The sequence below is a fragment of the Ursus arctos genome, unplaced genomic scaffold (genome assembly GCF_023065955.2).
Source record: "Ursus arctos isolate Adak ecotype North America unplaced genomic scaffold, UrsArc2.0 scaffold_24, whole genome shotgun sequence".
Taxonomy (NCBI): domain Eukaryota; kingdom Metazoa; phylum Chordata; class Mammalia; order Carnivora; family Ursidae; genus Ursus; species Ursus arctos.
The window spans coordinates 19663683-19691435 of NW_026622919.1; the positions used below are offsets into that span (position 1 = coordinate 19663683).

A 27753-nucleotide genomic window follows, 5' to 3' on the forward strand; every position below is an offset into this window, starting at 1 on the left:
CCCAGTCCCCCAGATCCAGGTCTTCCTCGCTGAGCTTTCCCCTTTGGCCGAGTCCCCAGGCGTCGGCCTCTCGGTGTGTGGACATTTGTGACACTCTTCCAGACATTCCTGTATTTTAATGCTGCTTTGTTCGGAATGGACCCCATCACGCTCCCTTTGCCACCCTTGGGTTGGGGATGTCCCAAAGCTGGGAAGTTTCATCTGGGACACAGGGCGCAGGTGTCTCGGGGTCTCGAACCCCTCTTGTTCCTTCTATGTGTTCACAGTACTCAGCCTGTTTCCTTGTCTCCCTGTCTCTCTGCTCAGGTATGAAGCGGCCACTGAGCCCCTCTCCCCCAGGTGAGAAGGAGCCCCCCATATCTGGAGCTACGGAGTGCCCCCCTCGGCCCCCAGAACTGCCTAAGCCCAAGAGGGAGAGAAAACGGACGTCCTACACGCTCTGTGATGTCTGCAACATCCAGCTGAACTCGGCAGCCCAGGCCCAGGTGCACTGTGGGGGGCGCGCCCACCAGCGGCGGCTGCGGCAGCTCAGCCTGGGGAAGACCCCCACCGGGCCAGGTCAGTGCGGAGGGGCGATGCTCCTGCAGGCTCCGTCTGGGCCCCGTGAAAGGCTCTGGGTCTGTGGCCTCTCCCTGGGGGGTGTTGGGTCTTGGGGTGCCCTCAATGGGACCTCAGGGTCAGAAGTCCCCCTGATACGTCTGGATAAGCCTCCATGGGGTCTCTCAGGATCTGAGGGTCTTTAGGGCTGAGGACTTCTCTTGAGATCTTTTTGGGGGCGTGGGAGCTCTCCCTGCGGGGTCTCTTGGGACCAGGACCCCTAAGCAACATTTCCCCAGTCTGGAGCCCCCCCGGCAGGGCTAGCCTTTCTGACAAGGGGTAGCCTGGGCTCCTGCTCTAGCCTCTGCAGGCTGGGCTCAGCAAGGTGCACCACACTCCGGCTGAGGGACAGACAGGGGAAGCCCCTCTTCCTATGTTGGCTGGACTCCTGGCCAGGATTTCTGCCTCTCCCTGGCTGGGAAGACTTTGCAGAGGTTTGGCTGTGAGCGCTGAAGGGGCCGCTGGCTACAAGACAGATTTCTGGGGGAAATGGGTGAATGCATTCATGAGGGTGATTCCAGCTGACAGGTACATAGGGGCCATGGGGAAAAGGAGGAGAGGCAGGCTGCCAGGCGGGCAGGGGAAGCTGGTTCAGAACCAGGCCCAGTGTGGGGAGGTGGGAAGGGCCAGAACTTCCACCTGGTTCCTGGGAGTGGCCACTGGAAACCTACTTTGCAGCCCAGGTTGGTAGCTTTGCCAGAGGGCTACTCTCTGAACTCCGTAACAAGGGCGCCTGTTCTTCTGGTGAATTCTCACGGGTTGCCCACTCTGTTTCCTTCACTGTGCTGGGGCCTGGAGACAAATCCCCGTCGTACTCCTCACTGTCCTGCTCCAAGATGGAGTCTGTCTTTTGGTCTGAGACAGACACAAAAAGAGCAGATGAGTGCTGTGGGTGCCACGTGTGGGTACAAAGGGAGAAGGGTCGTGATTGTACCTGGGGACACCAGGAAAGGCCTCCTGGAGGAGGGGGGACACACTGAGCTTTGCAACAGGGGCGTGGGAAGAAGGGACATTGCAGGCAGAGGTCACTGCCCTAAGGGTATGACTCTGAGTAAGAGTGTATCTGACTGTATGGGTATTTCTGGAGTGTGAGTGTGTGTGTGTGTGTGTGTGTGTGTGTGTGTGTGTGTCTGTGTTCAAAAGTCATTCATTCATTAGCTATTTATAGAAACCAACTCTGCAAGCTGCTGTTTGGAGGATCCGTACTTTTACTTTTCTCCAGCTTTATTGAGATACTATTGACATGTATGTCGGTTTAAGGTTAGTTAACACTTCCGTCCCCTCACATAATTATGATTGTGTGTGTGTCCATAACATGTAACATCTTCTGTCAATGTAAGTGTGTAATTCAGCATTGTTAATTATGGGCACCACGCTGTGCATTCGAGCCCCAGATCTTATTTATCTTATAGCTGGGAGTTTGTACCCTTTGACCACCACTGTAATCTGTATTTCTACAAGACCTGACTTTCTTGGATTTTTTTTTTTTTAAGATTTTATTTATTTATTTGAGAGAGAGAGGAGATAGCAAAAGAGAACATGAGCGGGGAGAAGGAGAAGCAGGCTCCCCGCTGAGCAGGGAGCCCTGATGCAGGGCTCGATCCCAGGACCCTGGGGATCATGACCTGAGCCGAAGGCAGACGCTTCACCGACTGAGCCACCCAGGTGCCCTGAGACTGACATTTTTAGATTCTGCATAGAACTGAGAACATACAGTATTTGTCGAGAAATTCATATTTTTCAAAGGTGGCATGCCTGCCTGTCCAGAAAGAGCTGTCTGAAGACACATGCCTACAAGGGTGTCCAAGATAATAACAGGTTCCGAAGAGGTGGGTAGACGGTGCTTGGAGAAGTCAGAGGCAGGAGGGAAGTGACAGAAGTCAGGGAAAACTTCAGAGAAGTGACGTCAACGTTGGATCTTGGAGACAGAAAGGGAATCCTGGGCAGAGAAACAGCTGGAGTGAATGCTGTAAGGTCCGAGGCCCATGGCGTTCAGGGAGCAGGAGCGGTGGCCACGCTGGGTGTGCAGTGGGCGTGGCAGAGGGCGAGCAGAACCCCTGGGAGGGCCTCCCAGCAGGCTGGGTATTTAGCCTCTGTCCCAAAGGTGATGGGTGTCACTGAAGGGCTCTGAGCAGGAGTCGTTCGAGTTTTTAGATGTCTCCGGCAAGGGGGAAGGGTAAGACTTGGGGGTTCATGAGAAGAAGGAGGAACGGGTTCTGGGGTCTTTTCTGTAGCAGAAGCAACTGGACTTGGTGACGGAGGGATGAGACTCCAGCTGAGGTGATGCTGTGCGGGGCGGTTCCGTCATCAGAAGGGGGACACCGACAGGGAAGCAGGGCTGGGGGGCAGTAGTGGGTGGGGAAGGCCAGTCTGGCCTGGCTGCCCCCCAGCGTGGCCTCTTCACCACCACTGTAATCTGTATTTCTACAAGACCTGACTTTCTTGGATTTTTTTTTTTAAGATTTTATTTATTTATTTGTCCCTGGGGTACAAGCCTCCCTCTCTCCCTTCCTGCCCGCCACGCCCCCCTGGAGAGAGCAGGTGGCCTGCGAGGACAAAAGGGTATAGCACCAGCTGTGACCAGAGACAGGCTGCCCAAGGGGATGGGAACCTCTTCGCCAGGCTTCCCTCTTCCCACAGTCCTCGTCCCCGGAGTCCTGGGTAGGTTTGTGGGGACCTGAGGAGACATGATGCCTGTTCCTCTTTTCTAGATTATGAAATGGGAAGTGAGTCACTGTCCCTCCAGTCATCTGTCTGGGCTGGCCCGTGCCAGGATTCTGCACGGAGCGGTGCTCAGCGCCTGCCCTCGGGTACACACAGTCCAGAGGGGGAGGCAGCCATGGGGCCAGACCTTTCTAACTGCCCTGCTGCGGGAGGGAACAGCATGGGGGCCCCAGGTACAAACCTGTTCTCCATTGGCCTCATTATTTCTGAGCCTACTCCTGGCCACCCCACCACTCCCATGGATCTGTCTGAGAGCTGGGGGTGGGAGAGGCAGCCCCAGCAAGAGGATGCTAGCAACTGCCCCGGGGTGAGGATGGGGGTGAGGGGCCCTCAGCCATGCCGAAGGCCTCTCCCAGCCTTGGTGGGGACTGGGCCAGAGCAGAGAGCCCTTAGGGTGCGGCTGACTGGGGGCAGCCTTGGCCTCTAAACGAAAGAGTCCCACGTAATCCTTCAAGAGGCTTGAGGCAAAGTACAGGGAGGCTTTAACACAAGCCTGTGTTGCTGGACACGGGAGGTGCCAGGCCTGTGGCAGCTAGGAGGACCGCTAGTTTGCTGGGAGGGTGCCGAAGGTGTGGGGGTGGGACGGCTGCTCCGGGAGGCCTCTTGGAGCTGTCACTTTGATTAGGGGTCTGTGGGGCTGGCGGCTTGCACCGTGACAGGCCGTCACAGGCAGTGAGGCGGGGACCCTCTCCTGCTCCTGTCCCTGAGGCCATCGGTGAGAGGGGGAGGCGGGGACTCTTCCCTCTCTGAGCCTCCTCGCCCACTCCTTACTCAGCCACACCTAAGTGAGCCTGGAACACTTGGGAGGGGTCACAGGATGGGGAAATGGCAGGTACCCCAGACTTCCCTAATTCCCTCCCTGCAGATACTTCCCCAGTCTCCCCTGCCCATCGTCCGCCCTGTCTCCTACACAGTAGGCCCTTTCATTCTGTAGGAATGTGTCTTGAGCCGTCGTTCCCTGCCCCCCTTGCCCTTCCTCCCACAAGGTGGGGTGTGTGGGCACCTCTGCCCCAATAAGGCTGGACTCAGTGACCCCGTCGACCACACACACACACACACACACAGACGCACACGCACACCTGAATTTTAGGTGGTTCTTGAACACCTACAGAAAGGTTTGCCGGCTCAACCCTCTGAGCCCCGGCCCCCACTGCACGTGCTGGGCCTGCACAAGGCGCGGGGAACATGGAAGCATCTACTTGGGACCTGAACTGTAGCTCTTGTAGCAGGGCATTCCCCCCTCACCCAGCCACACGCGGCACTCAGTTCTCCCTTTGCATTGGGCTGTTGCAGCTCAGAGAGTTTAAGCAACACCCCCAAAGTCACAAAGCTGGATTCAGATCCCAGCGTGTCTGATTCACCCGCCTTAGCCCCGTTGCTGCTGAGGAGAGCAGCCCCCATGAAGAGAGAGTGGACCTGGATGTTTCAGGAATGGGGAGATGATTTCACAGTGCTCAGAACCCACGGCCTCTCCTCTGCCTCGTGCCTTGGTATCCTCCACTGAAAAATGGGGAGATGCCAGCCGTCTCCCACTTAGCCTCACCTGGCTGGGGAGGGGAGGGGAGCCTCCCAAAGCCAATCCCTCCCTTCTCCCTTCTCTTGGCAGGACTGACCCAGCCATACAGTTCATCCCCCCACCCCATCCACCATCAGCAATGCAACATGACACCAGAGCAGAGAGAAGGGGATTTTGGAAATGACTTAAGTTCTGAACGGGCCAGGGGGGCCTTGGGTGGGGAGTGCAGAGTAGACACTAAGGGGGACAGGAGAACAGAGATGAACTCGGATGATAATGGATTTCAGGGCAAAGATGCTGTGTCTTTAGGGGAGGCCGGGGACCAGAGTTGTGGGTGGAGGCTGTCGCCCGTCCTGCAGTCCTGCACCCTCAGACCTCCCCTAGCTCCTGTTCTAATCAGACCCTCCATCTCCTCTCTGAGTCTTTGACTGCACAAGCCTCTTGCTGCATTCTGAGCCCCAGAGATCAAAGACCTTGAGCTCAGGTCACGCCTGAGTCACCGGTTTGATGAGATCCTCACCCCCCCACTCCCCGCAGATGGATTAATTTCAGTCCCATCAGGAAGCCCTGGAAACCCTCCAGCCTGTCCCCCCATCGCTTCCATATCTCCCTGGGCTGCTGATTCTTCCTCAGTGCCCCCCAATCCGTCCCGAGGCCTTTGGGTGCATGTTTTGGAGATACTGGGCTCCCTCAAGGCCACCGGTAAGTTCTTCTGGCAGTCTAACCAGCGCCTCCTGCTGCTGTTCTCCTTAAGTAGCAGGTGCCCCTCGCTCTCCCTGGACAGCCATCACCTCCCCCTCCCCCAGATGTGAACCTGACCATCAGACACTCCCCCCTACCAGGGACCACCAGGAAATGCAAGGTTGTCTGGGTGGAGAATTAGGGGGCTTAGCTCAGATCCCTGCCCTTAAGAAGACAAAGATTCCGTCTGTGTCTGGGTGGGTTAATTAGCCCTGGGCTTGAGTTTCCTTCCTCTCCCCAAACGAGCAACTCCTTCCCCCTAGAGCCTCTTCCTAACAAACCTGTTTTCAGGAGCTGCTGCTGCCAAGCCCTCCCCAGACCCTTTGCCGGCTGTACTGGCTGCTCCAGAGATTACAGGTTATTGTCTGGTGGAGACAGGATGCTGAGGGGGTGGGGGGCTAGCTCTGGGCCTGGGCTTGGAATGCCAGACTGGATCCTGCTGTGGGTTGGCTGCCTCCTCTCCCCCATTCCACCCCCTCCCAGTCACCAGGTGCTCAGGTGAGTTGAGAGCTGGCCAGTAGTCAGGAAGAGGAGGGGGAGGAAGGAGCAAATGGAGGAGAGCTGGGCCTGGGGGGTAGGGAAGGGTCTGGAGCAGGGGAGCAGTGTCAGAAGTTCTAGTTGAACAGATGACCACCCCCCACCCCACCTGGCATTGTCCAGGTAGTAGGTCCAATGGGCCAGGTACTGGACTAAGAGGGGCAAGCTGCCTGGGGCTGCCTTCCCCCACCACCATGGCCAGTGCTCTGGGGTGAACTGGTCATACCTCTCTGGGCCTCAGTTTCCCCCTCAGCAAAGGGAGGTAAATGTAAGGGGATGGTGGGCCAGAGGATGAAGAAGTCTGGACAGGAGAATGGGGGCTCCTGCAGCAGCAAACCCAGAGGCAGGGCTTCCAAGTTCAGCAAGAACTTTCTGGCAGGCTGAGAAGGGGCTGGCAGCACCTCCTTTCTGGAGGTCTCTATAGGCAAGGTCAACTCTGCACTTAAGTACAAGAGGCACTGGACAGGGACTCTCGGGAGGGGGGGATGGAGGCAGCCCCTTGTCCCTAGTCCCCACAGTTGCCCCATCCTCCACCCTTGGGGCAGGAAGTGCTCTGTGCTTTCCACCCTGGTTGGGATGGGAGAAACTAGGGAACAGGCAGCTCCTTCCAGGCAAGGGGAGAAAGGGCCCTGCAACCGCTGCTTTCCAGCAGGAGCAGGAGTCCCTCCCTCCGCCCTCCCCTCCTGCCCCTCACATCCCCACCCCTTCCCTCTGTCACTCTCTGGCTGGTTTCATTTGCTCCTCAGACAGCGCTCAGCGGTGCCTCCAAAGGCAGAGAATGCTCTTGGGTGAGTGAGGGGGATGCCAGAGCGTGGGGAGGGGGGCTCAGACCAGGGTGGGTGGCTCCTCTCCCCGCCCTATCCTTTTCCTGCTATTGTTGGCCCCCAAAAGTTGTCTGTGGAGGGATTCTGGTAGCCATTTGACTCTTGGTGCCTTTTCCCAGGTCCAGGGCTGGGCAGGGGAGCCCCCACAGTGGCTGGGAACAAAGGTAGGGGTGGGGGTGGTGAGGAGGACTGGTCAGGAAACTGGAGGTGCGCCCTGCAGGAGGGAGGTGGGCTACACCGTGGGGTGATGCACGTTTGAAGAGCCTGTGCCAGAGGTTCCTTGTATCAAATCATACCTTCAACTGCGTCTAAGGGGCTGCCAGGAGCCTCCAAGGAGGGTTGTGGGGGAGGGCAGGGGGACTGCTGAAGGGGGAATCATTACTTCAGCAGAGAGGGAGAGAGAGAGAGAGAGAAGTGGACAGAGGGAGACAGGCAGAAATCTGGGTGGCTCCTCTCTGAGGCCCAGCCACTGCACTGGGGTCCACCCCAATGCCCCCCACCTTTATCCATGGTCTCCTGGCCCACCTCTCCACCAGGGTTACCTGGCACTCTTTGAGGGAGACAGCCATTACCTTTTAAGAGGTATTTTGGGGAACCCCTTCCACAAGGGCAAGGGCTGGGGCAGAGTTCTTGTGACTGGTCTTGGGGGTCTTCCTGCAGCTTGGTGAGGGGGGCTCTGGAGAGTGTGGGGGGCACCCTCTAGCCATGGTGGGAACCCTAAGCCGACCAGGAAGTGAGCAAGCAGATCTTGGATCCACCCCCATTCCCTCCCTTTGGCTCTCTCTTCCTCCTAGACTCCTATTTTCTTCAGAGTTTTGGTTTCCTCTGTGATTAGGAGAGCAGCTTTACTATTTGCGATGTGGGGCGTGTGCCTCGGGGGGGACCCTCCCATCTGCCCCTGTGACTTGTGGTGGGACGAGAGAGAGACTCTGGCTCTGGCTACAGGAGTTTGTGTGTCTATCTGTGCGTTTCATTTGGTAAGGGAGGGTGTGTGCACGCACCTGTCTCTGGGCGACCGTGTCCGTGTACGGATCTCGGCGTCTGTGCATCTCTTTGTGACGGCCTGGGCCGCTGCCTGTCTGCAGTTTCCTATTATCTGTATACGCCTACCAGTGGTCTGGGAGTCCCCGCGTGTCTGTCCCTCTGGGCGTATATGATCTGAGTGTGTCTTTGTTGATCCTACCTGTGTGTATGCACATTGTGTACGTGCATGCTTGTGCGTGGCCCCTGGGCCGGCCTTTGCCCCTCGCCGGCATGGGCGTCTGTCCATCTCTGCGGTGGGCACCACCTCTGTCTCTGCACACACCAGTGAGCCTAGACGGGCTCATCAAGGGGAGATGTGTGTAAGTGTGTGCCTTGGCCTTTGCGCCTGCTGCCGTCTGTGGGCACCTATGGCTCGAGGGTGTGTGTCCCTGTGCTCGTCCGTGTAGCTTTCCGAGTGACGGCAAAACAGCAGGATGTGGTTTGCCCAGATCCTTTCCCCTGGGTGGCAGCCAGAGTGATGTTAATTCATACGCCTGCTCTGCGCCCCTGCCCCAGCTTCCGTTGGACCCCGGACGGTGGCCTCTTTTCTGCCGCTCAGTCTCGCTTGTGTGTGACCAGAGCAACACCCCCCCCCCCCGGAGGCAGCCGTCCAATGAGCCGTGGGTCCCGGCTGTGGACCCTGGCCAGGGTTGAAAAGGGAGGGACTCAGCCAGGGTGTTCAGCTGCAAAATGCCATCACAGAAGACCCCCCACACCCACATACCTGACCCTGGCATGGGTGCTGGGCTGTGGGGTACCCTCCTGGAGCAGGTTTTGGGTCTGCGGTGTGTCCCTTCATTTGAGTGTACCCATAGCCAGGCGGTCATGCGTGTGTGCGTGCGCCATGACTGATGCATCATCCCAGCAGCCGGGGGACCAGGGTTCACGGTGAATGTCAGCAGCAGACGGTGGGTGGCATAGAGCAGTGCTGTGTGAAAGGTGCTGGGGGAGTTCCCAGAAGCCATTGAAGAGGTCCTGACCTCAAATCAACGTGGGCCCTAGGCCTTGTGTGGGAGCAAAGTGTACCCAATTGGGGAGGGGGGCTGGAAGGCACTTCTGGGTGACTATGTTGACGGGAAGGGGAGACTACATCACCAAGTGCCCCGGCACCCCCTCTTCAAATGGCCTCCACACCTAGCTCATTTGTTCCTCAGACCCATCCCTGCCCTGCCCTTTCCTCCTCACCCAGCTGTAATTCCCACTTCACAGATGGAGGAAACTGAGGCTCATAGGTAAGTGTCTAGCCCGAGGCCTCAGAGTTCAGTGTCCCTGGAGCTCTACTGCAGGCCCCTGGACTCCAGGTCTGGGAAGGATGGTCAGCTACAACTCCACACCCGTCCACCTTCTCCTCCGCTCCGCTGGGAACCCACACAGGGAACCCCTCTCCTGAGGTTCCTCAGCAGGCCAGAAGGTCAAACTCCCCAGCACTCACTGCAGAGCGTTCCAGCAGCAGGCACCGCCCCCCCCCCACCTCCATTCTGCCTTGACCTTCCTGAACCCGCACTGGGCTTTCAAGTTCCCCGTGGTTGCTGGGCCAGCCCCACTGCCCGGGATGCTCTTCCCCTGGTAAAACCTCACTTATCGCGCAGCAAAACCTGATAGACGCTCCCGCAGACCTTCGGCGTTCGCCCTGCTGCTCTGTGATCCCGAAGCACGTTGCCGGCGCCTCGCTAGCGCTCTGCCTGTTTGGCTCTCACCTGGGAGCTCTCACCTGGGAGCTCCTCTAGGAACTGGCGGGTGCCCGCGATGCCTGAACGACCGTGCCCCTCCCGCTGGCGGGACACCGCTCCGGCGGCCTCAGCTCCGTCGCCCCCGCTGCCCGCAGAGCGCGCGCGCAGGGGGGGATGGCCGGGCAGGTGAGCCCCGGGGGCCGCCTCCCTGCCCACCGCCCCGGCCCTCGCCGGCTGCTGGCGCCTCTTCGCCCCGGTTACCGCTAGTGGCTGCTGTCGCTCAGTGGAGCCCAAGGAGACCGCGGCCAGAGCGTCCACCACGCAAGATGGTGGCTCCCGAGTCTCCGTGAGTGTGTGCGGCGGGCGCGATGCCCGGGCCGGGTGGGGCGCCCCCTCCCGGAGCTTCCGGCGGGGGTGGGGGGGCGGGCGGGGCCCTGAGGGCGGAGCAGCAGCGCTGGGGAGGCGGGGGCCTCGGGGACCTTCGAGGGCTCCCCCACCACGCGCCCCCCAGAGGAAGTTCCCCAGCCCTCCGTGTTCTGGTCCGGGGCGAGCAGGGAGCCCCCACCTCGCCCGTCCTCCGCTCTGGAGCGGGGATCCCCCTAGGGGCTCCCCAGAGGAAGGGGCCCAAAGGGCCCTGGGGAGGCGGCTGGGGTCCGCCATCCTGGGACGACATAAGCGCTGTGCTTGAGGCTGACCTGCCAGGGTGGAGTGGGGACCTCAGACCAAGACACAGGCACCCCAGGGGCCCCACAAGTTGTGGCGGTTCACATGCAGGTGGCCAGGGTGGAAAGGTGTGAGGGACCTGGGTCTGACAGGTGTGCCGCCCTGGTCAGCCTTGGTCCCATAGTCACATTTTATTTACACCCCACCCCATCCAGCCTGGTTCCCCCAGGTTGAGGTAGAGGAATGTCAGTGGCTTTGGCTGGGTTGTTTCAGAGCAGCGCTGTCCGATAGAACTTTCTGGGATGAAGTAAATGGTCTCTGTCTGGGCCATTTCATACAATAGCCAGTAGCCACATGTGGCTATCAAGAACTTGATATGTGGCTAGTGAGACTGGGGAATTCTAAAATGTTTTTCTAATTCTGATGAATCATAAGCAGCCACATGTGGTTACTAGCTACCGTCTCTGACAGCGCAGTTTCAGAATCCCTCTTCCCATGCATCCTCCCTTCCTACTCTTTTGTTCTTTTATCAAAAGCATCCTAGGTCCCATGGTAATTTTATCCCTTGGCAGAATGGGGCAGGATAACCAGCTTCTAGGTATATGGAAAGGAGGTGACAAACTTCCAAAGAGTACCACCTTGGAATTGCACCCCCTCCCCATTCTAAGATCCTTTGGGTGGTGGGCTAGACAGGGTCACAGAATCATGGGATCTTGGGAGGAAAGGAGGTCAAAGGCAGCTGTTTTAGCCACCCAACAGGTGCCCGAGGCCCCACTCCATTGTTCTCTCTGCTTGAAAGCAGGTGGTTCCCTATTCATTCACTCCCCAAGTTTTGTGGAACACCTGCTGTGTGCCAGGCAGCATTCCCTTCTGTGGGGTTCAGATGTGAACAAGTTAGTTACCTTTCTGCCCTCAGGAAGCTTGCATTCTGGAGAGAGAGGGAGAAGAAGGAGGAGGAGGAGAGAGAGGGAGGGCCAAGCAATAGAAATGCTGAGAAAATAAACTGATTTGTAAACTGTGAGGAGTACAATGGAGGAAACAAACAGGAAGTAGCTAAAGAAAAGAAAGGGACCTCCTGGGAATGGGGTAGAGAAGTCTCCTTGGAAGAGGGGACGTGAAATAGGCAAAGTGTTGAGAGGAGGTGGAGACCTTCTGGAAGAAGGTACAACATGTGCAAAGACCCTGGGGATGGGAGCCTGGCACTCTGGAGGAACTGAGGGAAGGCTGATGTAGCTGGAAGGGGAGAAAGGCACAAGTAGCCAGAAGAGAGGTCAGCAATGCCTGGGCATTTGGCAGACCTCGAAAGGGATCCTGGCACTGAGGACAAGCAGTCACAGAGAGGTTTCAAGCAGTATGTTTCCAAAAGCCCCCTCCAGCTGCTATCGGTCCAGATGGCTCAGAGAAAGGTAAGAGTGGAAACCCAGAGTGCCATCAGGAAGTGACTGCCGTAGTCCAGGTAAGAGATGCAGGTGCCCTGGACAAGGCAGGTGGCGGCAGCATGGCAAGAAGAGACAGGTTACAGGCAGACTGTGGAGGTGGCACCGACAGCACCTGTGGGTAGACCAGGTCCGGGATGTGGAAGAGAGCAGGGGCTGCAGGGGAAGGTTTCTGGCCAGAGCACCTGGGTCGGAGAGCGGGTGTTTCCTGAGCTGGGGATGACTAGGAGAGGAGCATATTTGTAGGGACACACTGACAGTTCCATCTAGACAAGCCAGGAACGTGGTTGGATGGAGAGGTGTGGCACCCAGAGGAGTGGCTCGGGCTGGGGTGGTTTATTTCAGGGTGACCAGCAGATGTGGTTCTGGACCTTTTGGACAGTTTTAGGTTAGGAAGAGGAGGAGAAGATGACATCAGAGGCAGAGGGGTGCTGATGGGGGAAAGGAAAGCCGGGGGATGCGGGGTCTTGGAAGCCAAGAGAATTGCATGTTTCAAGGAGGGTGGGGTGAGCAGTCCCAAATACCGCTGAGAGCCTAAGGGAAGAAGACTGACGAGTTTCACTGCATCGGGCAACAGGGAGCACCTTCCCTTGTACTCAACAGGCTGCCCCTGGAGTTCTGTTCATCTGCCCTTGGTTTTACCTATCCACTAAGTGCTATGTCCCATGAAGGGTGCTGGGCATATCAGGAGCACGAGACAGTCCCTGCTTTCTCAGAGCCCAGTCCTCTAACCAACAGCCTTAGAACAGGAAGTTCTTTCATACAGCCCAAATCAGTGCTTCCATTCTCTTAAACAAATTTTGCTCAAAGGCATCTGCGTGCTGAGCCCTGTACAGGGGCTTAGGGATCCCCAAATGAGCAAACGTACGTGATCTTGGCCTTCCAGGAACCAAGTGCAGAGATATGCAGAGAATCCCTGTGTTTACCATATTGTATCACCGGACCCACACCCAGAGAATTATGGGAGACTAGAGCACAGGCCTCAGCCCCAGTTGGTAGGATTGGGAGGATCGGGGTGGCAGAGGGGAGGCAGAGCTGCTCTCCAGGAATGAATGGGAATTAGCCAGGGAGGAGGGATAGGAAAGTCCGGGCACCGAGGCTGAAGGCAGGAGCAGAGTTAACAGCTGGGTGTGTGTGTGGGGGGGAACGGTGAGCCTCTGGAGCTGGCCGAGCAGCCAGGAGCAGCGGGAGGCTGGGCAGGACCTTGCCGGCTCTGGTGAGGTGTGTAGATTCAGGCAACCACCTAGGGCAGCAGTGAAGAGGCGGAAGCAAGGGAGTGGCCCGTGTGTGAGCCCGCTCTCTGGATGCTGAGATGGATTTGGGGGCATGGCTACAGAGTTAGAGGCGGATGCATAACCCGCTGAGACCGTGCAGGCCAGTCTCAGCGTGGCCTTTGGGGCCAAGTGGACGTAGACTCTTTTTTTTTTTTTTTTGAAAGACTTTTCGTTTTCTTAAGAGTACCTTATTTTATTTTATTTTATTTTTATTTTATTTACTTGAGAGAGAGACTGAGCATGAGTGGGGGGTGGGTGCAGAGGGAGAGGGAGAAGCAGGCTCCCCACTGAGCAGGGAGCCCGATGCGGGGCTCAATCTCCAGACCCTGAGATCATGAGCCGAGCCAAAGGCAGATGCTTAGCCGACGGAACCACCCAGGTGCCCCTGGACGTAGGTCCTAACTCTGCCTCAGCCACTTACTGCTTGTGGAACCTTGGGCAAGTCACTTAAGGTCCCCCAGCCTTGGTTTCCTCCTCTCCAAAATGAGGATGATACCACTGTCAGAGAGCACTTGCAAGAGTAATCTTGGTCTTCTCATGGAGTCACTGCAAGGTCCCTAGCACAAGGCCTGACACGGTTCACACTGACAACAGCTGCTGTTGTTACTAGCAGGCATCTAGGGGACAGGGTTGAGGGATAATAAAGAGGTAGAGTTGGTTGGGTTTGGCCGTTGGCTGGACGTGGCCTCTGGTCCTGAACGGCTCACCTGGCCTCGTCCTTGGCATGGTGGAAGAGTGACAAAGGTACAGGCGGCCAGCTAGCTCCGTCAGCCTGGGGCCCGCCCCCACTCGTGGGCTTCCTTCCCAGAACCACACTATCGGGGTGCGTGTGAGTGCACCCATGTATAGGTTTAGGGAAGGGAGGTCCAGGGAAAACAAATGCCATTCTTGGGCCCCGTGGCTCTGGGAGTTCAGCTTTGGGCTAACTTCATTCTGGTGAAGTAAATGACTATGGACTGGAGAGACTGGCCATCCCGTGAATGAGGAGTCAAGGTCCGATCCTGGCTCAGTCACAGATTATTCACGAGCCCTGAGAACCACTGTCGCCTGGACTCAGTGCCCCCGCCTATAAAATGTGGTTGCACAGATGGCGCCAGTCTTTCCAGAGCCGAGTTCTGACATGCTCCGACAGTCAGAGCTCATCAGGGCCTCGTCCTGCATGGAGGGAGACCCTCAGAGTGGGCTGGGGCCCCCAGGCCTCCCCGACTTTGGATGCCACTCTGTGGCCCTTTGCCTGACCCCACCCATTCCAGTAGCCCTTCCCCGTTAGGTGCCACTCACCCGTCAGTTGGGGGGTGCTCTGCGGGCAGCATGGACCCACGGTGGATGCCCTGACGCCTCTCCCTTGTCTCTTTCATCTCTAGTCTCCCACCGGCCGAGCAGGAATAAACTTTCCCAGCTAAGTTAGATGGATGGTCCCCATTAGCCCGGCGTGCTGCTCCCCTCCGGCCTCCCCACCAACTTCTTTTGTCAAGGGAGGTGCCGCTGGGTGTAGGGCGAGGCTGGGGGCCAGAGCACTTGGGTGGGGGTTGGGGCTGCCCTGCCCCTCGAGCAGGAATGGTGCCCCCAGGGAAGAAACCCGCCGGAGAGGCCTCCAACTCCAACAAGAAGTGCAAGCGTTACTTCAACGAGCACTGGAAAGAGGAGTTTCCCTGGCTGGACTTTGACTACGAGCGCAAGCTGATGTTCTGCCTCGAGTGCCGCCAGGCCCTGGTGCGGAACAAGCACGGCAAAGCCGAGAACGCCTTCACCGTGGGCACCGACAACTTCCAGCGCCACGCTCTGCTGCGCCACGTGACCTCGGGGGCCCACCGCCAGGCTCTGGCCGTCAACCGGGGCCAGCCCACTTTTGAGGGCCAAGCCGAGGGAGGAGGAGCCTACCCAGACCTGGAGACGCCCCCCACCTCCAGGGGCGTCAAGGTGGAGGTGGACCCGGCCAAAGTGGCCGTGCTGACCACGGTGTACTGCATGGCCAAGGAGGACGTGCCCGACGACCGCTGCGCCGCCCTGCTCGAGCTGCAGAGGTTCAACCTGTGCCAGGCCCTGCTGGGCACGGAGCACGGCGACCGCTACAGCCCCAGGAGGGTGAGGGACATGCAGGTGGGTGGCGGCCAGAGGTGCGGGGGAGGGCTTGAGGAGGGAGGACATCGAGCCGTCTGGGCACAGCGCCACCATGCCAGGCCCCCGGGCAGCAGCCAGAGGGCTACATTCATACCGTCACCCAGCAGAATCTTTCACGGACGCGTGCTGCGTGCCAGGCCCTGGGCCAGCTGCTGGGGGCACGGCCATGGAGAGGCCAGACCGGGCCCTGTCCCCAGGTGGGAGGGGGGCACAGGGGTGTTCCCTCACCTCCAAAGCCAGAGGTTGCAAGCTGGGTAGCCTGGGCCTTGATTGGCCCACAGATGTATTTTGTTGATAATCAGTGTTTTTGGAAAGCCTCAATTAGTTTCCAAGTTAAAAAAACAGAGAGATTACATATAAAAAATGTGGATTTGTGACTTCTGAAAAGCTAGGTCCCTGTGCTCTCGGGGCGTGAAGACCCCACCCAGGGCTCCTCCATTCCCTTTGGTGTAACCCTTGCCCACGTGGCCCCTCGGGGCATGCAAGCTGCAGCTCGGTCCTAGGTACCAGGTGTGTGTGAGTCCTAGAGACTGGCGTGAGGGTGGGGGAGTTAGAGCTTATCCTACAGGAGATGATAGAGCACACAGTTGGAGCTCTATGTAACTGGGAGGGAACATGTCTATCAGTTAATCCCCGAGCAGCAGAGTGGAGGGGACCCCCAGGAATAGGGACTGGGGCAATCCTGTAGAAACACACACAAAACGCTGCAGAATCTTTATGGTTCCTCAAGCATTTTTATACTTACAAGCACAGCCCCAAAAGTTGCATTTAGTTGACAACAACCTTTTAAGGAGCGGAGAGGCAGGTAGTAGCCTGATTTCAGAGCTGAGGACACTGAGGCTCAGAGAGGTGAAATGATTTGCCCAAGGTCACACAGCCAGTAAGCGGCCAAGCCAGGACTGGTCTGTCTGTCTGCCCCCAAGGCCTGTGCCCTTTCTGTCTTCTGTACTGCTGCCTCCACTGCTCAGGACAAGCCTAACTCTGTCCCTCCCTTTCTCTCCCTGGCTGTCCCAGGTGGCCATTGCCAGTGTCTTGCACACAGAGGCCTGCCAGCGCCTGAAGGCATCCCCGTACGTGGGGCTGGTGTTGGACGAGACCAGGGACTGGCCTGAGTCCCACAGTCTGGCCTTGTTTGCCACTTCGGTGTCCCCCAGTGATGGCCAACCGGCTACCACCTTCCTGGGCAGTGTGGAGCTACAGGAGGGCGAGGCCACTGCTGGCCAACTCCTGGACATCCTGCAGGCCTTCGGCGTGTCTGCACCCAAGCTGGCCTGGCTCAGCTCGAGCCTCCCCAGTGACCGCCTTGGGCATGTGGGCCCACAACTCCGGGCCGCCTGCCCACTGCTCACCGAGCTACACTGCCTCCCAGGCCGGATAGATCCCGAGCCCCCTGCCTACCTAAGTGAATATGAAAGTGTGCTGGATGCCCTGTTCCGCCTCCATGGCGGCCCCAGTTCCCACACGGTCCCCGAGCTCCGGACGGCCCTGGACCTCGCAGCTATTGACTTGGCAGGACCACGGCCAGTGCCCTGGGCGTCCTTGCTGCCTATCGTGGAAGCAGTGGCTGAGGCTTGGCCTTGCCTGGTGCCCACACTGGAGGCCTCTGCCCTCGCTTCCCCTACAGCTAGGGCACTGGCCCTCGCCTTGCGCCAGTTCACCTTCGTGGCCTTCACCTACCTGCTGCTGGACACTCTGCCCACCGTGCAGAACCTCGCCCTTGTGCTGCAGCCCGAAGAGCCGGACTTGGCCTTGCTGCAGCCCCTGGTGATGGCAGCCGCCGCCTCCCTCCAAGCGCAGCGCAGCTCGGGTGGGGCGCGCCTCCAGGGCTTCCTGCAGGAGTTGGCGTCCTCGGGCCGCGACCTGGGCGGTGGGCGCTGCACCTACCGCGGCGTGGAGCTGGTCGGCTACTCGGACGCGGCCGTGCGGGGCTTGGAACGGCTGCGGGGGGCCTTCCTGGACTCCATGCGGAAGGGCCTGTGGGACTCCTATCCCGGGCCCTCGCTGGACGCCGTGGCCGCCTTCGCAGCGATCTTCGACCCGCGCAGCTACCCGCAGGCCCCCGAGGAGCTGGGCGCGCACGGCGAGGGAGCGCTGCGGGTGCTGCTGCGCACCTTTGCTCCCGCCGTGGTGCGCCAGCGGGCGCTGGGCGACTTCGCGCTCTTCAAGCGCGTGGTGTGCAGCCTGGGCCGGCTGGGCCCGCGGGCCCTGTGCGCCAAGCTGGCGTGTGCGCGCTCGGAGCTGCACGAGCTCTTCCCGGACTTCGCCGCCCTTGCCGCCCTGGCTTTGGCGCTGCCCGCGGGCGCCGGCCTCCTGGACAAGGTGGGCCGCAGCCGGGAGCTGCGGTGGTGGGGGCAAAGCGGGGCCGGGGAGGGCCGGGGCGGCTCGGCGGTGAAGATCGCCGTGGATGGGCCCCCGCTGCACGAGTTTGACTTTGCGCTGGCCGTGGAGTTCTTGGAGAGCGGGTGGGCGGAGGGGCTCCTGGGGTCGCAGCTCACGTGAGGGCGGCCGCCTTCCCTCCGCCCAGCCAGCCCCTCTAGGGCCCGAAGCGGATTTGACCGTGCTGCCCCCAAGCTGACCGCCTACCTGTGGCCTCCCACCCACCTGCCTCGTGCTTCCTCCGCTCCACGCTGAGGACTAACCCCGCCCCGTGGGCTGTGGAGGAAGGGCTGCGGCAAGGGGCGCCTGGGCGAGCGGGCAGAGATGTTAGGTTTGGGGGCACCCTCAATAGCGCTCCTGCCCTTGCCGGAGTTTGGTGAGGAGTAGCTCACCTTTCCCCCTCTGGACCCAGCCCAGATTTGGGCCCTAGAAAAGCTGAGGCGTCTTGGTTGGAGGGAGAGAGGAAGACTGGGTCTCCGGGATTGAGGGAAAGGAGAGCGGGGTCTTGGCTGTTAACTCCCCTCCTGGCAGCATCTCTTCTCTTCAGATAGAACTGGAGAGCAGATGACTTCCTTGTTTTTGACACACAGCACAGCACCCTCTCTGTGCACAAGCTACCAGTTCAAGGGAGGTAGTGGTGGCCTACCTCCCCTACCCATAGGCTGCCTGAGGCTCTTCTGTATATGGTTGTGTGTATAGACATACACATCTATAAATGTAAAATAAACCTATCTTGTGTATTGTTAACACACAAAATCTAAAGGGACTTACAGTTTTGCAATGACAGGGTCCAGAAAAGTCCTGAGGGATTGGATTTATTTCTAGTTCTTTTCTTCTTCAGAGTCTGGTTGCTCCCCAAAATTCCTCCCCTGCCCTTGCCTCAGACCTTTAAGACCAAAGACTGTAAAACCACAGGGCTGGACTGGCCAACTCTATGGACCAGTCTCAGGCCTGACCCAGGGGTTGGAGGGATTTTTTGCCTTCTGGGAGGAGTTGGGGCCTCACCAGAGGGGGGAACACATCCTTTCAGATTCCGATGGGTTTCCTGTCCTCTCTGTCAGCCTCTGCTGTGAATGATGTGGAGATCAGAAGGGGGGCAGTTAGTGAGAAGGGAGGGGGCTGGCCTTTCCCCAGGACTCCTGGGTTTGGGTTTAACTTGCAATAAATGGAAACCCAGTACATCACGCAGTCTCCATGGTGGTGTGTGTGTGTGTCAGGACTCCTCTGTCCCCTCCCTTGGCCTGATTCCCTGCTGGTGTTCATGGGGGCCCTCTGGCTGCCTCTGGAGGGGATGGGAGGGGCATCCTTCAGGGCTGGGAACTGAGAACTGTGGTCTCCCTGCTTCTGTTCCCCCGGTGGTGGAGAACAGAGGCACAGAAATGGGCTGTGAGTGCCCAGGGCTTAGCCAGTGCTGCTTCGTGGAGAGGGAGATGGGAGTTTCTGCCCTGGCTCCGCACCCAAGAAGCCCATCAGCCTCTTTCTCTGGCCGTGGAGGTCGCTGCGAGCCCTGTGACTCCCCATTTCAGACCCTGCCCTTCTTCCTCCTGCAGCAGGCCCGGCCTCCAGTGCCCCCAGCCCCCTGCTGGCCTCCCTGCCCCTGCCTGCCAGGCCTCTGCAGCCCCCGCTGGACTTCAAGCACTTGCTCGCCGTCCACTTCAATGGCGCCACCCCGCTCAGTCTCACCCCCAACTTCAGCACGGTATGGGCTGGGCTGGTGTGGAGGGGCATGCAGCCGAGCTTGGGGGAGGGCAGGAAGGGGGGCGCAGAGGGGCTGGCTTTTGGAAGCGGGGTGTAAGTAGCAGCAACATCCCCAAGAGTGACTAGGCACTCCCGAAACAGGGACCCCTGGGTCCAGCTTTCCCGGAAGCCAAGGAATGAGGATGGTGTCACCCCTTCCCCTGGTAACGACTGCTGGGCCTGTGGCCCGGAGGTTACACTTGCATTTTTGTAGCGGGACATCCGTGGATGATCTGTGTGTGTCTGAGTGCATTGGGGGGTGTGCCCTTCTGTTTTAGTTTATGTCTCTGTGGGTCTTTGTGTGCTACTGTGGATGTCAATGTGTGGATGTGTGTGGGTATTTGTAAACAACTCTTTGTGACTTGGTAACTGTATGTAATTAATGTATGTGCCTGTGTCTCTGAGGGATTTTTTTGTGTCTTTGTGTCGACTCTGTATGTGTTTGGTGTGTGTCTGACCTCTGAGTGTGTGTGTGTGGTTTGGGGGATTGTGAGTGTGTCTCTGAAGCGTGCCGTTTGTACTCCTGTGGGTCTGCGGCACCTGCCTGTAGGCTTATGTGCTCTGCGTGTATTTCCACGTGTGCGTGTGTGTGTGTGTGTGTGATGACAAGTGCAGGGAGCATGAATTTTACTTCACTATAAGAAGTACCCCCCTTTCTTTAATTCTGAAACATCAATCCTCAAGGAACCCCAGCCCATCCTGACAAGATGGTGGGGAAATTCAGTGTCAGTCATCCTTAGGAGTCCCTTCCTTTCTAACCTCCAGGGTCGCACCGAGGTCCAAAGGAGCCTGAGCCATTTGGGGAGTGTCCCCTGTTTGGTCCCCTCTGTCACTTGCTGACACACCATGCACACGGTCCCTTGGGAGTGGGTACAGCTTCTGTTGTCCGCATCACTGGGGGCCCTGCAGGCCGTGCTCCTGTCGCCTGCCTGTCCCTGGCCCCAGGTGCTGTTAGGTGAGGGTTAGAACCTCATTCTGCTCCCTAGGAAGTTTCTGAAATCGTGCTTTTCTCTCAAAGCCTCTGTTCTCTTCTCTCAGAAAGGTCTGGAAAGTTCCTCTTGACAAACAAGCCCAGACAACTGCTTTTGGTCCAACAAGAAGCCCCTGAGAAAAGGGAACATAAAGGCTTGGTTTGATAGAAGGAAAAAAAAAGGTTAAAATAAGGAAGAGGGAAAAAAGAAAACCCACATAAATTAATATACCAAAGAAACAATCCTACGACTCAAGGAACCTTCTGGCTTGCACGTGCTGCCACCTGCCCCTTCCCAGCCCCCCACCTGCCCTGGCCATGCCCTCACTCCCCCTCTCAGGCCCTGTGACAGTGGCAGAGCTGAAAAGATAAGCCTTCTCTCCCCCAGCCCACAGGCCCAGCACAAGGCTGGGTTATGGGAGAGGATTTCCAACAGAGAAACTCTTTGTCCCGTCCCTGCTTCTCCCTGCCCCCAACTCTGTCCCAATAGTTGTGATTCTTGTGAATAAGAGAGGGAAGAAAAAAAAAAAAATCAAACCAGAGACCAGAGGGCCAGCAAGAGATGCCAAGGTGATCACTGGGACATGGTTGTGTTTCTCACGATCACAGAGGTCACCCTGGCCATCCCACTTGCCTCTAAGCTGAAGGCTGGGCAAACAGAGAAAGTCAACCAGGGAAGAAACTTTCTTTCGTGTGTCTCCTCTCCACAAGGATGGGGAAGTCCTTCCTACACCCCGCTGCCTGCGTTCCTCAATAGTCTTCAGTTTTCGGCATTTTGTACTGCCCCCCTGCCAGAGCCGACCCCAGCGTTATTGTGCCCTCCCACCCCCTTCACAGATGGACCCGATCCAGAAAGCTGTCATCAGCCACACGTTTGGGGTCCCCTCCCCTCTGAAGAAGAAGCTCTTCATTTCCTGTAACATCTGTCACCTGAGGTTCAACTCAGCGGTGAGAGGGAGTAGTGGAAACAGGCTGGGGAGGGGGCTGGGCAGGGAGAGGGCTGGACACTGGCTTCTGGGGTCTTTCCTGGAGGAATAGGGCTGGGGTCTTTATTTTCTGTCCCTGGGTGCCGAAGAGGCACTCCTGATCCTTTACCCATCTTGCCCTCTCCTCTCTCCAAATTCCTCTGCCTCATCTCTAGTGGTCCTGGGGCCTCCATTTTCCTCCCTTCTGCTTCTCTCCTGTGTTCTGGATCCTTCTGCAAGAGAAAAGTTTGCCCTTCCCTGCTCTGGGTCCCAGGGGTCCCTATCAGTTCCTGGTCTGGAGCTGAGTTCTTAAAGCACCGGAGAGTTAATGTGTTGAGTGTGTGCGTGCCCATCGTACTAATTAGTTCTCATGAGACCTTGTGAGAAGGATAGAGGCGCTATCATCACGCCCACTTTTCACACGAAGAAACAGCCTCAGAGAGGTTAAGTGACTTGCCTGAGGCCACACAGCTGGTGAGTAGCAGAGCTGGGATTTGAACGCAGGCCTGGCTGACCCCAAGGTCCACGTACTTTCTACCACAGTCTACCCTTAGATAGTGGAGAAGCCTCATTCTGGCTTCCCAGGGAATAGGTACCTTCTGTCTGGACAGCTCTGGGGCTTGGGGAGATCGACTCTGCTGAAAGGGTCTAGGGAGGAGCCACAGGGGCCTGTCTTTCCTACACTTGGAAGCAATAAGCAGGGACTCCTGGTTGAAGGAGGGAGAACACTACCAGGCTAGATTCAGGGGTTCTCTCCAGGTTTTCAGGTTCTATGAGTCTTGCAAGAGATGGACAGAAAGACTTCACTCTGAGGGAGGGCCCATGGCTTCTCCATGCTGGGCCCCTGGCAGAGAGCCGGGCAAAGAGCAAATGCTCAAAAACGATTTGCTGAAAAAAATGAACAAAGGGATGAATGTTCTGGGGTGCACATACCCCAATTATGAGGACTGCTCTTTTTTTTCCATTTGTGCATTTATAAATGTGCTAACTAACATTTGTTGAGCACCTGCTGTACGTACTAGGCCCTTGTCATTCATGTTCGATTTATTTATTTATTTAAGATTTTATTTATTTATTTGAGAGAGAGCGAGGGGAGGGGCAGAGGGAGAAAGAATCTCAAGCAGGCTCCTGGCTGAGCGCAGAGCCCAATGCGGGGCTCCATCTCACAACCCTGAGATCATGACCTGAGCCAAAATCAAAGAGTAAGTTGCTTAACTGACTGAACCAGCCAGGCGCCCTTCATGTTCTTTTTAATTCTCACAACCCTGTGAGGTCAGTATTGTTTACGAGTCAGTAAACTGAGGCTCAGGGAGGTGAGGCGACTTGCCCAGAGACGCACGGCTAATAAGTGGCTGAGACAGAATTTGAAGCCAGAGGCTGCTTGCCTGGAGGCTCATGTGTGAGAAGGAATTCTGTAACCTCAGGGCCACACACACCCTGTGATGACAAGATTCCCCTCTTGTCCGGCTAGAGCCCTGCCCCCTCTGACCTGCCCCCTGCGCAGCGCCCGCTCACGGAGGAGGCATGCAGACTCAGCAAATAAATGGTGACCCCAAGCCCTCCCCTCCCCAGAACCAAGCCGAAGCCCATTACAAAGGCCACAAACACGCCAGAAAACTCAAGGCTGTCGAAGCTGCCAAGAGCAAGCAGAGGCCACAAACCCTGGCCCGGGATGGGGTGCTGGTGTCCCCAACCCCGACTCCAGCCAGTGGATCCCCTGGAGAGCCGCAGAGCAAAGGTCAGTCCTGAACCCCGCCCCCCAACTCCCCAATTCACATCTGGTTTCTGGTGAGGGGTTGGGAGATTTCTGTTGATTATTTTTCCTATGTTGGGGTAGCCCGTACATACCGAAGAAGGCACACATCACAAGTGTTGACCTCAACGAGCCTTCCCGTTCTGGATATACTGAGATCAGCAAACATGACACCAGCACCCAGAAGCCCTCCTAGGTGCCTCCCCCCAGTCCCTACCTCCGTTGTATTAGCTTCCCAGGGCTACCACAGTGAATGACCACACAGTGGGTGGCTGAAAACAGCGGACATTTATTTTCTCGCCGTTCTGGAGGTGAAAAGTTTGAAATCAAGGCGTCAGTGGGGTTGGTTCCTTCGCAGGGTCTCAGATGGAGACTCTGTCCCATGCCTCTCATCGGGCTTCTGGTGGTTACTGGCCATCCTTGGTGCTCCGTGGCTTGTAGCTGCATCTCTCCAATCTCTCCCTCTGTCTTCATATCCCACTCTCCCTGTCTCTCTGGCCTTGTTTTGTTTTGTTTAAATTTGAATTAGTTAACATATAGTGTATTACTGATTTCCGGGTAGAATTTAGGGATTCATCAGTTGCATATAACCCCCAGTGCTCGTCACATCACGTGCTCTCCTTCATGCCCATCACCCAGTTACCCCCACGCCCACCCTTCCAGCAACCCTGCTTGTTTCCTAGAGTTAAGAGTCTCTTGTGGTCTGTCTCCCTCTCTGTTTTTATCCTATTTTATTTCCACACAGTCTTCTTATAAGGACACCAGCCATTGGATTAGGGCCCACCTTGGTCCACCATGATCTCATCTTAACTACTTACATCTGCAAAGACTCTGGTCCAAATAAAATCACATTCTGAGGCTTCAGGCAGATGTGAATTTGGGGGCAACACTGTTCAACTACGTACCCCTCACCTGAGTGATCTTGACTTTTCTTGCCATCCATCAGTTGCCCGTGGTTTGGAAGTTTTGTGCCTGGCCTCTTCAGTGCTGTGTGTAGCTGTGTAGTGCCCCCTTGCGTGACCATACAACTCTTTTTTTAAATCTACTCTCCTGTTGAGGACATTTGGTTAGTTTCCAGTTTTATCTTTTTTTTTTTTTTTTTAAGAGCTTATTTACTTGAGAAAGAGAGAGCATGAGTGGGGGGAGAGGCAGAGGGAGAGGGAAAAGCAGACTCCCCCCACTAAGCACAGAGCTGGACGCAGGGCTCGATCCCAAGACCCTGAGATCATGACTTGAATTGAAGGCAGATGCTCAGCCGACCGAGCCACCCAGGCGTCCTGGACAGTTTCCGGTTGTATGCTAGTATGACTAGTGCTCTAGGAACATTCCAGGGCACCTTTTTTGTGACTTCCACTTACTTAACAGTTAGCTAATAACTCTAAAGTATCGCGGCTGTGAGGGCTTTCTGAGACCCCCGTGTCCAGCTTTGTATTTTCAGATGGGGAGGCTGAGACCCAAAGAGGCCCAACTCTGCGCAGTGAGTTGGTGGGAGAGTGGAGTCTGGATTTCACTGCTGGTCACCCCGACCTCAGGGACACTTCTACTCTGCCATGCCACCCCCAATATATCACTACTTAAAATCATGGTCTCAAGATGATTCTTAGCGATGTCTTCCATCTCCCCAGCAGTTCCTGCGACCCCTCCTCCTGGCCCCCAACTCCAGCCACCACTGACTCCGGACCCCACGCCCAGGGAGCCGGCCCACTCAGACCTCTTGGATGCTGCCTCCTCTTCCTCTTCTTCCTCCTGCCCACCGTGCTCCCCAGAGCCTGGGAGAGAGGTGCCAGGGCCTGAACCAGCAGCGGCTGCTGTGGGAAGCGGTGTGAGTGGGGAGGGCAAGAGCGAGAAGGGGCGCCTCTATTGCCCCACGTGCAAGGTGACAGTGAACTCTGCGTCCCAGCTTCAGGCTCACAACACAGGTCAGTGCGCTGGGGTCTAGGGGAGGAGAGGGACAGGCAGACTGCCCTCCCCAGCTGCGGGCTGGAGTTCCTGGGTATTTTGCGCAAGGGCTTGGTGACAAAGGCATTGTGTTTAGCGGTGATTGCATGGGCACTCCTCCAGCTGACGTTTGAGGGGGGAGAATTGAGAAGAGAAGTCTGGGGCAGCAAGAACTGAAGGGTCACTGGGAGAAGGCGGGAAACACCTCCTCCGTCTGTCCTTAGGTCAGACCCAGAAGGGAGGCAGGAGATGAGATCAAAGGGAAGCGGTTCCACCACAAGAAGACCTTGGGGGTCGGGGGCGGCTGGCGGGGAAGGACAGAAGCTGGGAGCACCTTGCGGAAGTGGGGAAGAGAATTCTCAGGTGGCTGGTGGGGAGAGCACATGCGAGCAGCCTGGAGGCTCGGCGGGGCAGCCAGACTGACCTCGTTCGGAGGGGGTCTCCATGGCCCTTGCAGCCCTCTTTGGTGCTGATGGGCTATCTTCCCTCCTCCCTCAGGAGCCAAGCACCGGTGGATGGTGGAAGGTCAGCGAGGTGCTCCCCGAAGGGGCCGGGGCCGCCCAGTGCCCCGGGGAGCTGGACACAAGGCCAAGAGAGTGGCAGGGGGCCAGGGGGGCCGACAGGGCCCCAGCCCCCCTTTTCACTGTGCTCTGTGTCAGCTCCAGGTCAATTCAGAGACCCAACTCAAGCAGGTGGGAGAAGTGGGGCCGGGACTGGGGCTGAGCAGGGCTGACGGGGTGGGACAGGTGTCGGGCACCGGGAAGGAGCCAGTGGAGGCAGAGGAGCAAGGCCGGAGGGACAGTGGGCTCCTGGAGGGCCAAGGCCAAGTCTCACCTCCCCTTCCCAGGGCTACACCCCGTAAATGTGGGGTGGAAGGGTTAGCTAGTCGAGGATGATAGGTAGCGTGGGGGTCCGTGGGCTTCCCCCTCCTGTTGCCAGTCTGTCTGTTTCTCCGTTAGCACCTGAGCAGCAGGAGGCACAGAGACCGCCTGGCTGGGAAGCCCCCCAAGCCCTCCAGCCAGCACAGCAAGCTGCAGAAGCATGCAGCGCTGGCTGTGAGCATCCTCAAGGTATCTGTCTCCAGGCAACAGGGCTGGGCCCGGGACTGGAGGGGGGAGAGGGTGGGCCAGAAGGGCAAGCTGGGGAGACTGGAGGGGGAGGAGGTGGGGCAGGAAGGAAGCCACCCCCATCTCCCCCCTTCAAGGGTGCCTGGGCCCAGTGAGAGCTGGGCTGGGGTTTTTGGCCATCTTGGAATCTGCCCAGAGAAATTTCCGGGGAGGTGGGCTGAGATAGTAAGCTCAGGGTCAAGAGCAAGGGGTGGGCGTGCATCTCCTAGAGACCATCTTTCCCTCCACCCCCCATGGCCTCCTTCCTCTGGGCAGGAAGACAGGTGGTGAAGAAAGCCCTTTGGAATGAGTGTTTGGGGGTGGGAAGGGAGGATTTAGGTTTGGAACCCTAAAAGGCACGTCTTTCCTGCAGCAGAAAGCCCAAGGATGGAGCCCCGGGAGGGGTGGGAGTTTTCTGGGTCAGACTGTGTCCATTCCTCTCTCTCCTCTCTGCAGTCAAAACTGGCCTTGCAGAAGCAACTCACCAAGACGCTGGCGGCCCGCTTCCTGCCCAACCCGATCCCTGCTGCGGCCACTGCCATCTGTGCCCTGCCTGGGCCCCTGGCCCTCCGGCCTGCCCCCACAGCAGCCACCACCCTCTTTCCAGCTCCCATCCTGGGCCCAGCTCTGTTTCGTACCCCAGCAGGAGCCATCCGCCCTGCCACGGGGCCCATCGTCTTTGCCCCCTACTAGGCTTACTGGGGAGGCCAGGGCTCATTTCCCCGCAGTCTCTGTCCCCACCTCCTCTTCCCAAGATGCCTCAGTTTCCTCCATCCCCAGGAGACTGCCTTTTACAGCCGAGGGCTTCCTGCCCAACCTAGGAAGAGCTGGGGTAGTTTCAAGGGCACCTACCCTTTACCCAGTCTGGACTGGGGATTCCACTACTACCCTCCTGGCCCAAGGACCTTCCATCCCCACCCTCCTTTCTCCAACCTCAGGCTAGGGCTGGGCTCTCCTGCATTACCCAGCCTGATCTATGGGGAGCAAACTGAGAAATCCCAAAGATCTATGCAAAAATCCTAGCCCCAACCCCACGGTGCTTGCATTTCCCCTACTTGAGACCTATACCCCCATGGCCAGAGGCCCTAGGAATCTTAACTTTGAGCCTGGGGACAAGTCTTCGGGGGGAGGCCCTCCCCATTCACTGGATTCTCCGGAGACTGGAGGTGGCAGATGGGGACTCAAGCTGGAAAGGGTTCAAGGCTATCTGGACAAGGTGACCCTGGGGGAGTGGAAGAAGACTGTGGAGGAGACAGGGAGCAGTGCTAAGTGGGGGCAAAGCCAAGATGGGGCTGGGGCTGAAAGCTTTTGGGGCTCCTCTGCTCTGAGAAGATGGGCTAGGAAGAGGGGTAGGTGAGAGTGATTTTCTGGCTGGGCCCAGTTTTAACAGAGGCGATCAACCCCACACAAGCTCTCTCTTCAGCCTTTCATTGATTCCTTGTGAGCCCCAGCTGGGTGTGTGTGGAGGAAAGCACTGGGTCTCCCTCAGACTCTGGACCCAGCAAACATCAACTCCCCTCCAGCTCCTCACCCCAAACTGCTCCTTAGCACTAAACCCAGCTTCCCCTCCTTCCAACCAGCACCCAGCCCCCCTCACTGTGAAGCTGTGCGTTGGGATCCGGGATGACACACTCTCAAGACCCCTATTCATGCTGTCAAAGTCAATGTCACAACCTCCATCCCACCCCCGGCACTGCTCCTTCACCCCACAATATGGGACTTTGCCAGTATCCACCTGTATCTTTTCTTTTTTTAGATATTTCCAGTGGGAGGACAAGAAGG

The 27753-nt window shown here is 57.6% G+C and overlaps 2 protein-coding genes across 3 annotated transcripts; both read left to right on the plus strand.

The window, feature by feature from the left end:
- The first annotated feature begins 308 nt into the window (after positions 1-308).
- Positions 309-27724, plus strand: ZNF385C (zinc finger protein 385C). Of its 2 annotated transcripts, none has more exons than XM_044389236.3 (8): positions 309-558; positions 19053-19201; positions 21047-21157; positions 22747-22912; positions 24553-24846; positions 25364-25557; positions 25825-25935; positions 26428-27724. In XM_044389236.3, the coding sequence occupies exons 1-8, from the start codon at positions 309-311 to the stop codon at positions 26662-26664; spliced, it is 1512 nt and encodes a 503-aa protein (XP_044245171.3). In that variant the 3' UTR covers positions 26665-27724. The 2 variants fall into 2 exon arrangements, with proteins under 2 accessions (XP_044245171.3, XP_044245172.3); XM_044389237.3 differs by having other exon boundaries at positions 24556-24846.
- CUNH17orf113 (chromosome unknown C17orf113 homolog) lies at positions 9934-18762 on the plus strand. Its single transcript, XM_026512821.4, has 3 exons — positions 9934-9978; positions 14370-15105; positions 16141-18762. The coding sequence occupies exons 2-3, from the start codon at positions 14563-14565 to the stop codon at positions 17623-17625; spliced, it is 2028 nt and encodes a 675-aa protein (XP_026368606.2). The 5' UTR covers positions 9934-9978; positions 14370-14562; the 3' UTR covers positions 17626-18762.
- Positions 27725-27753: the final 29 nt, after the last annotated feature.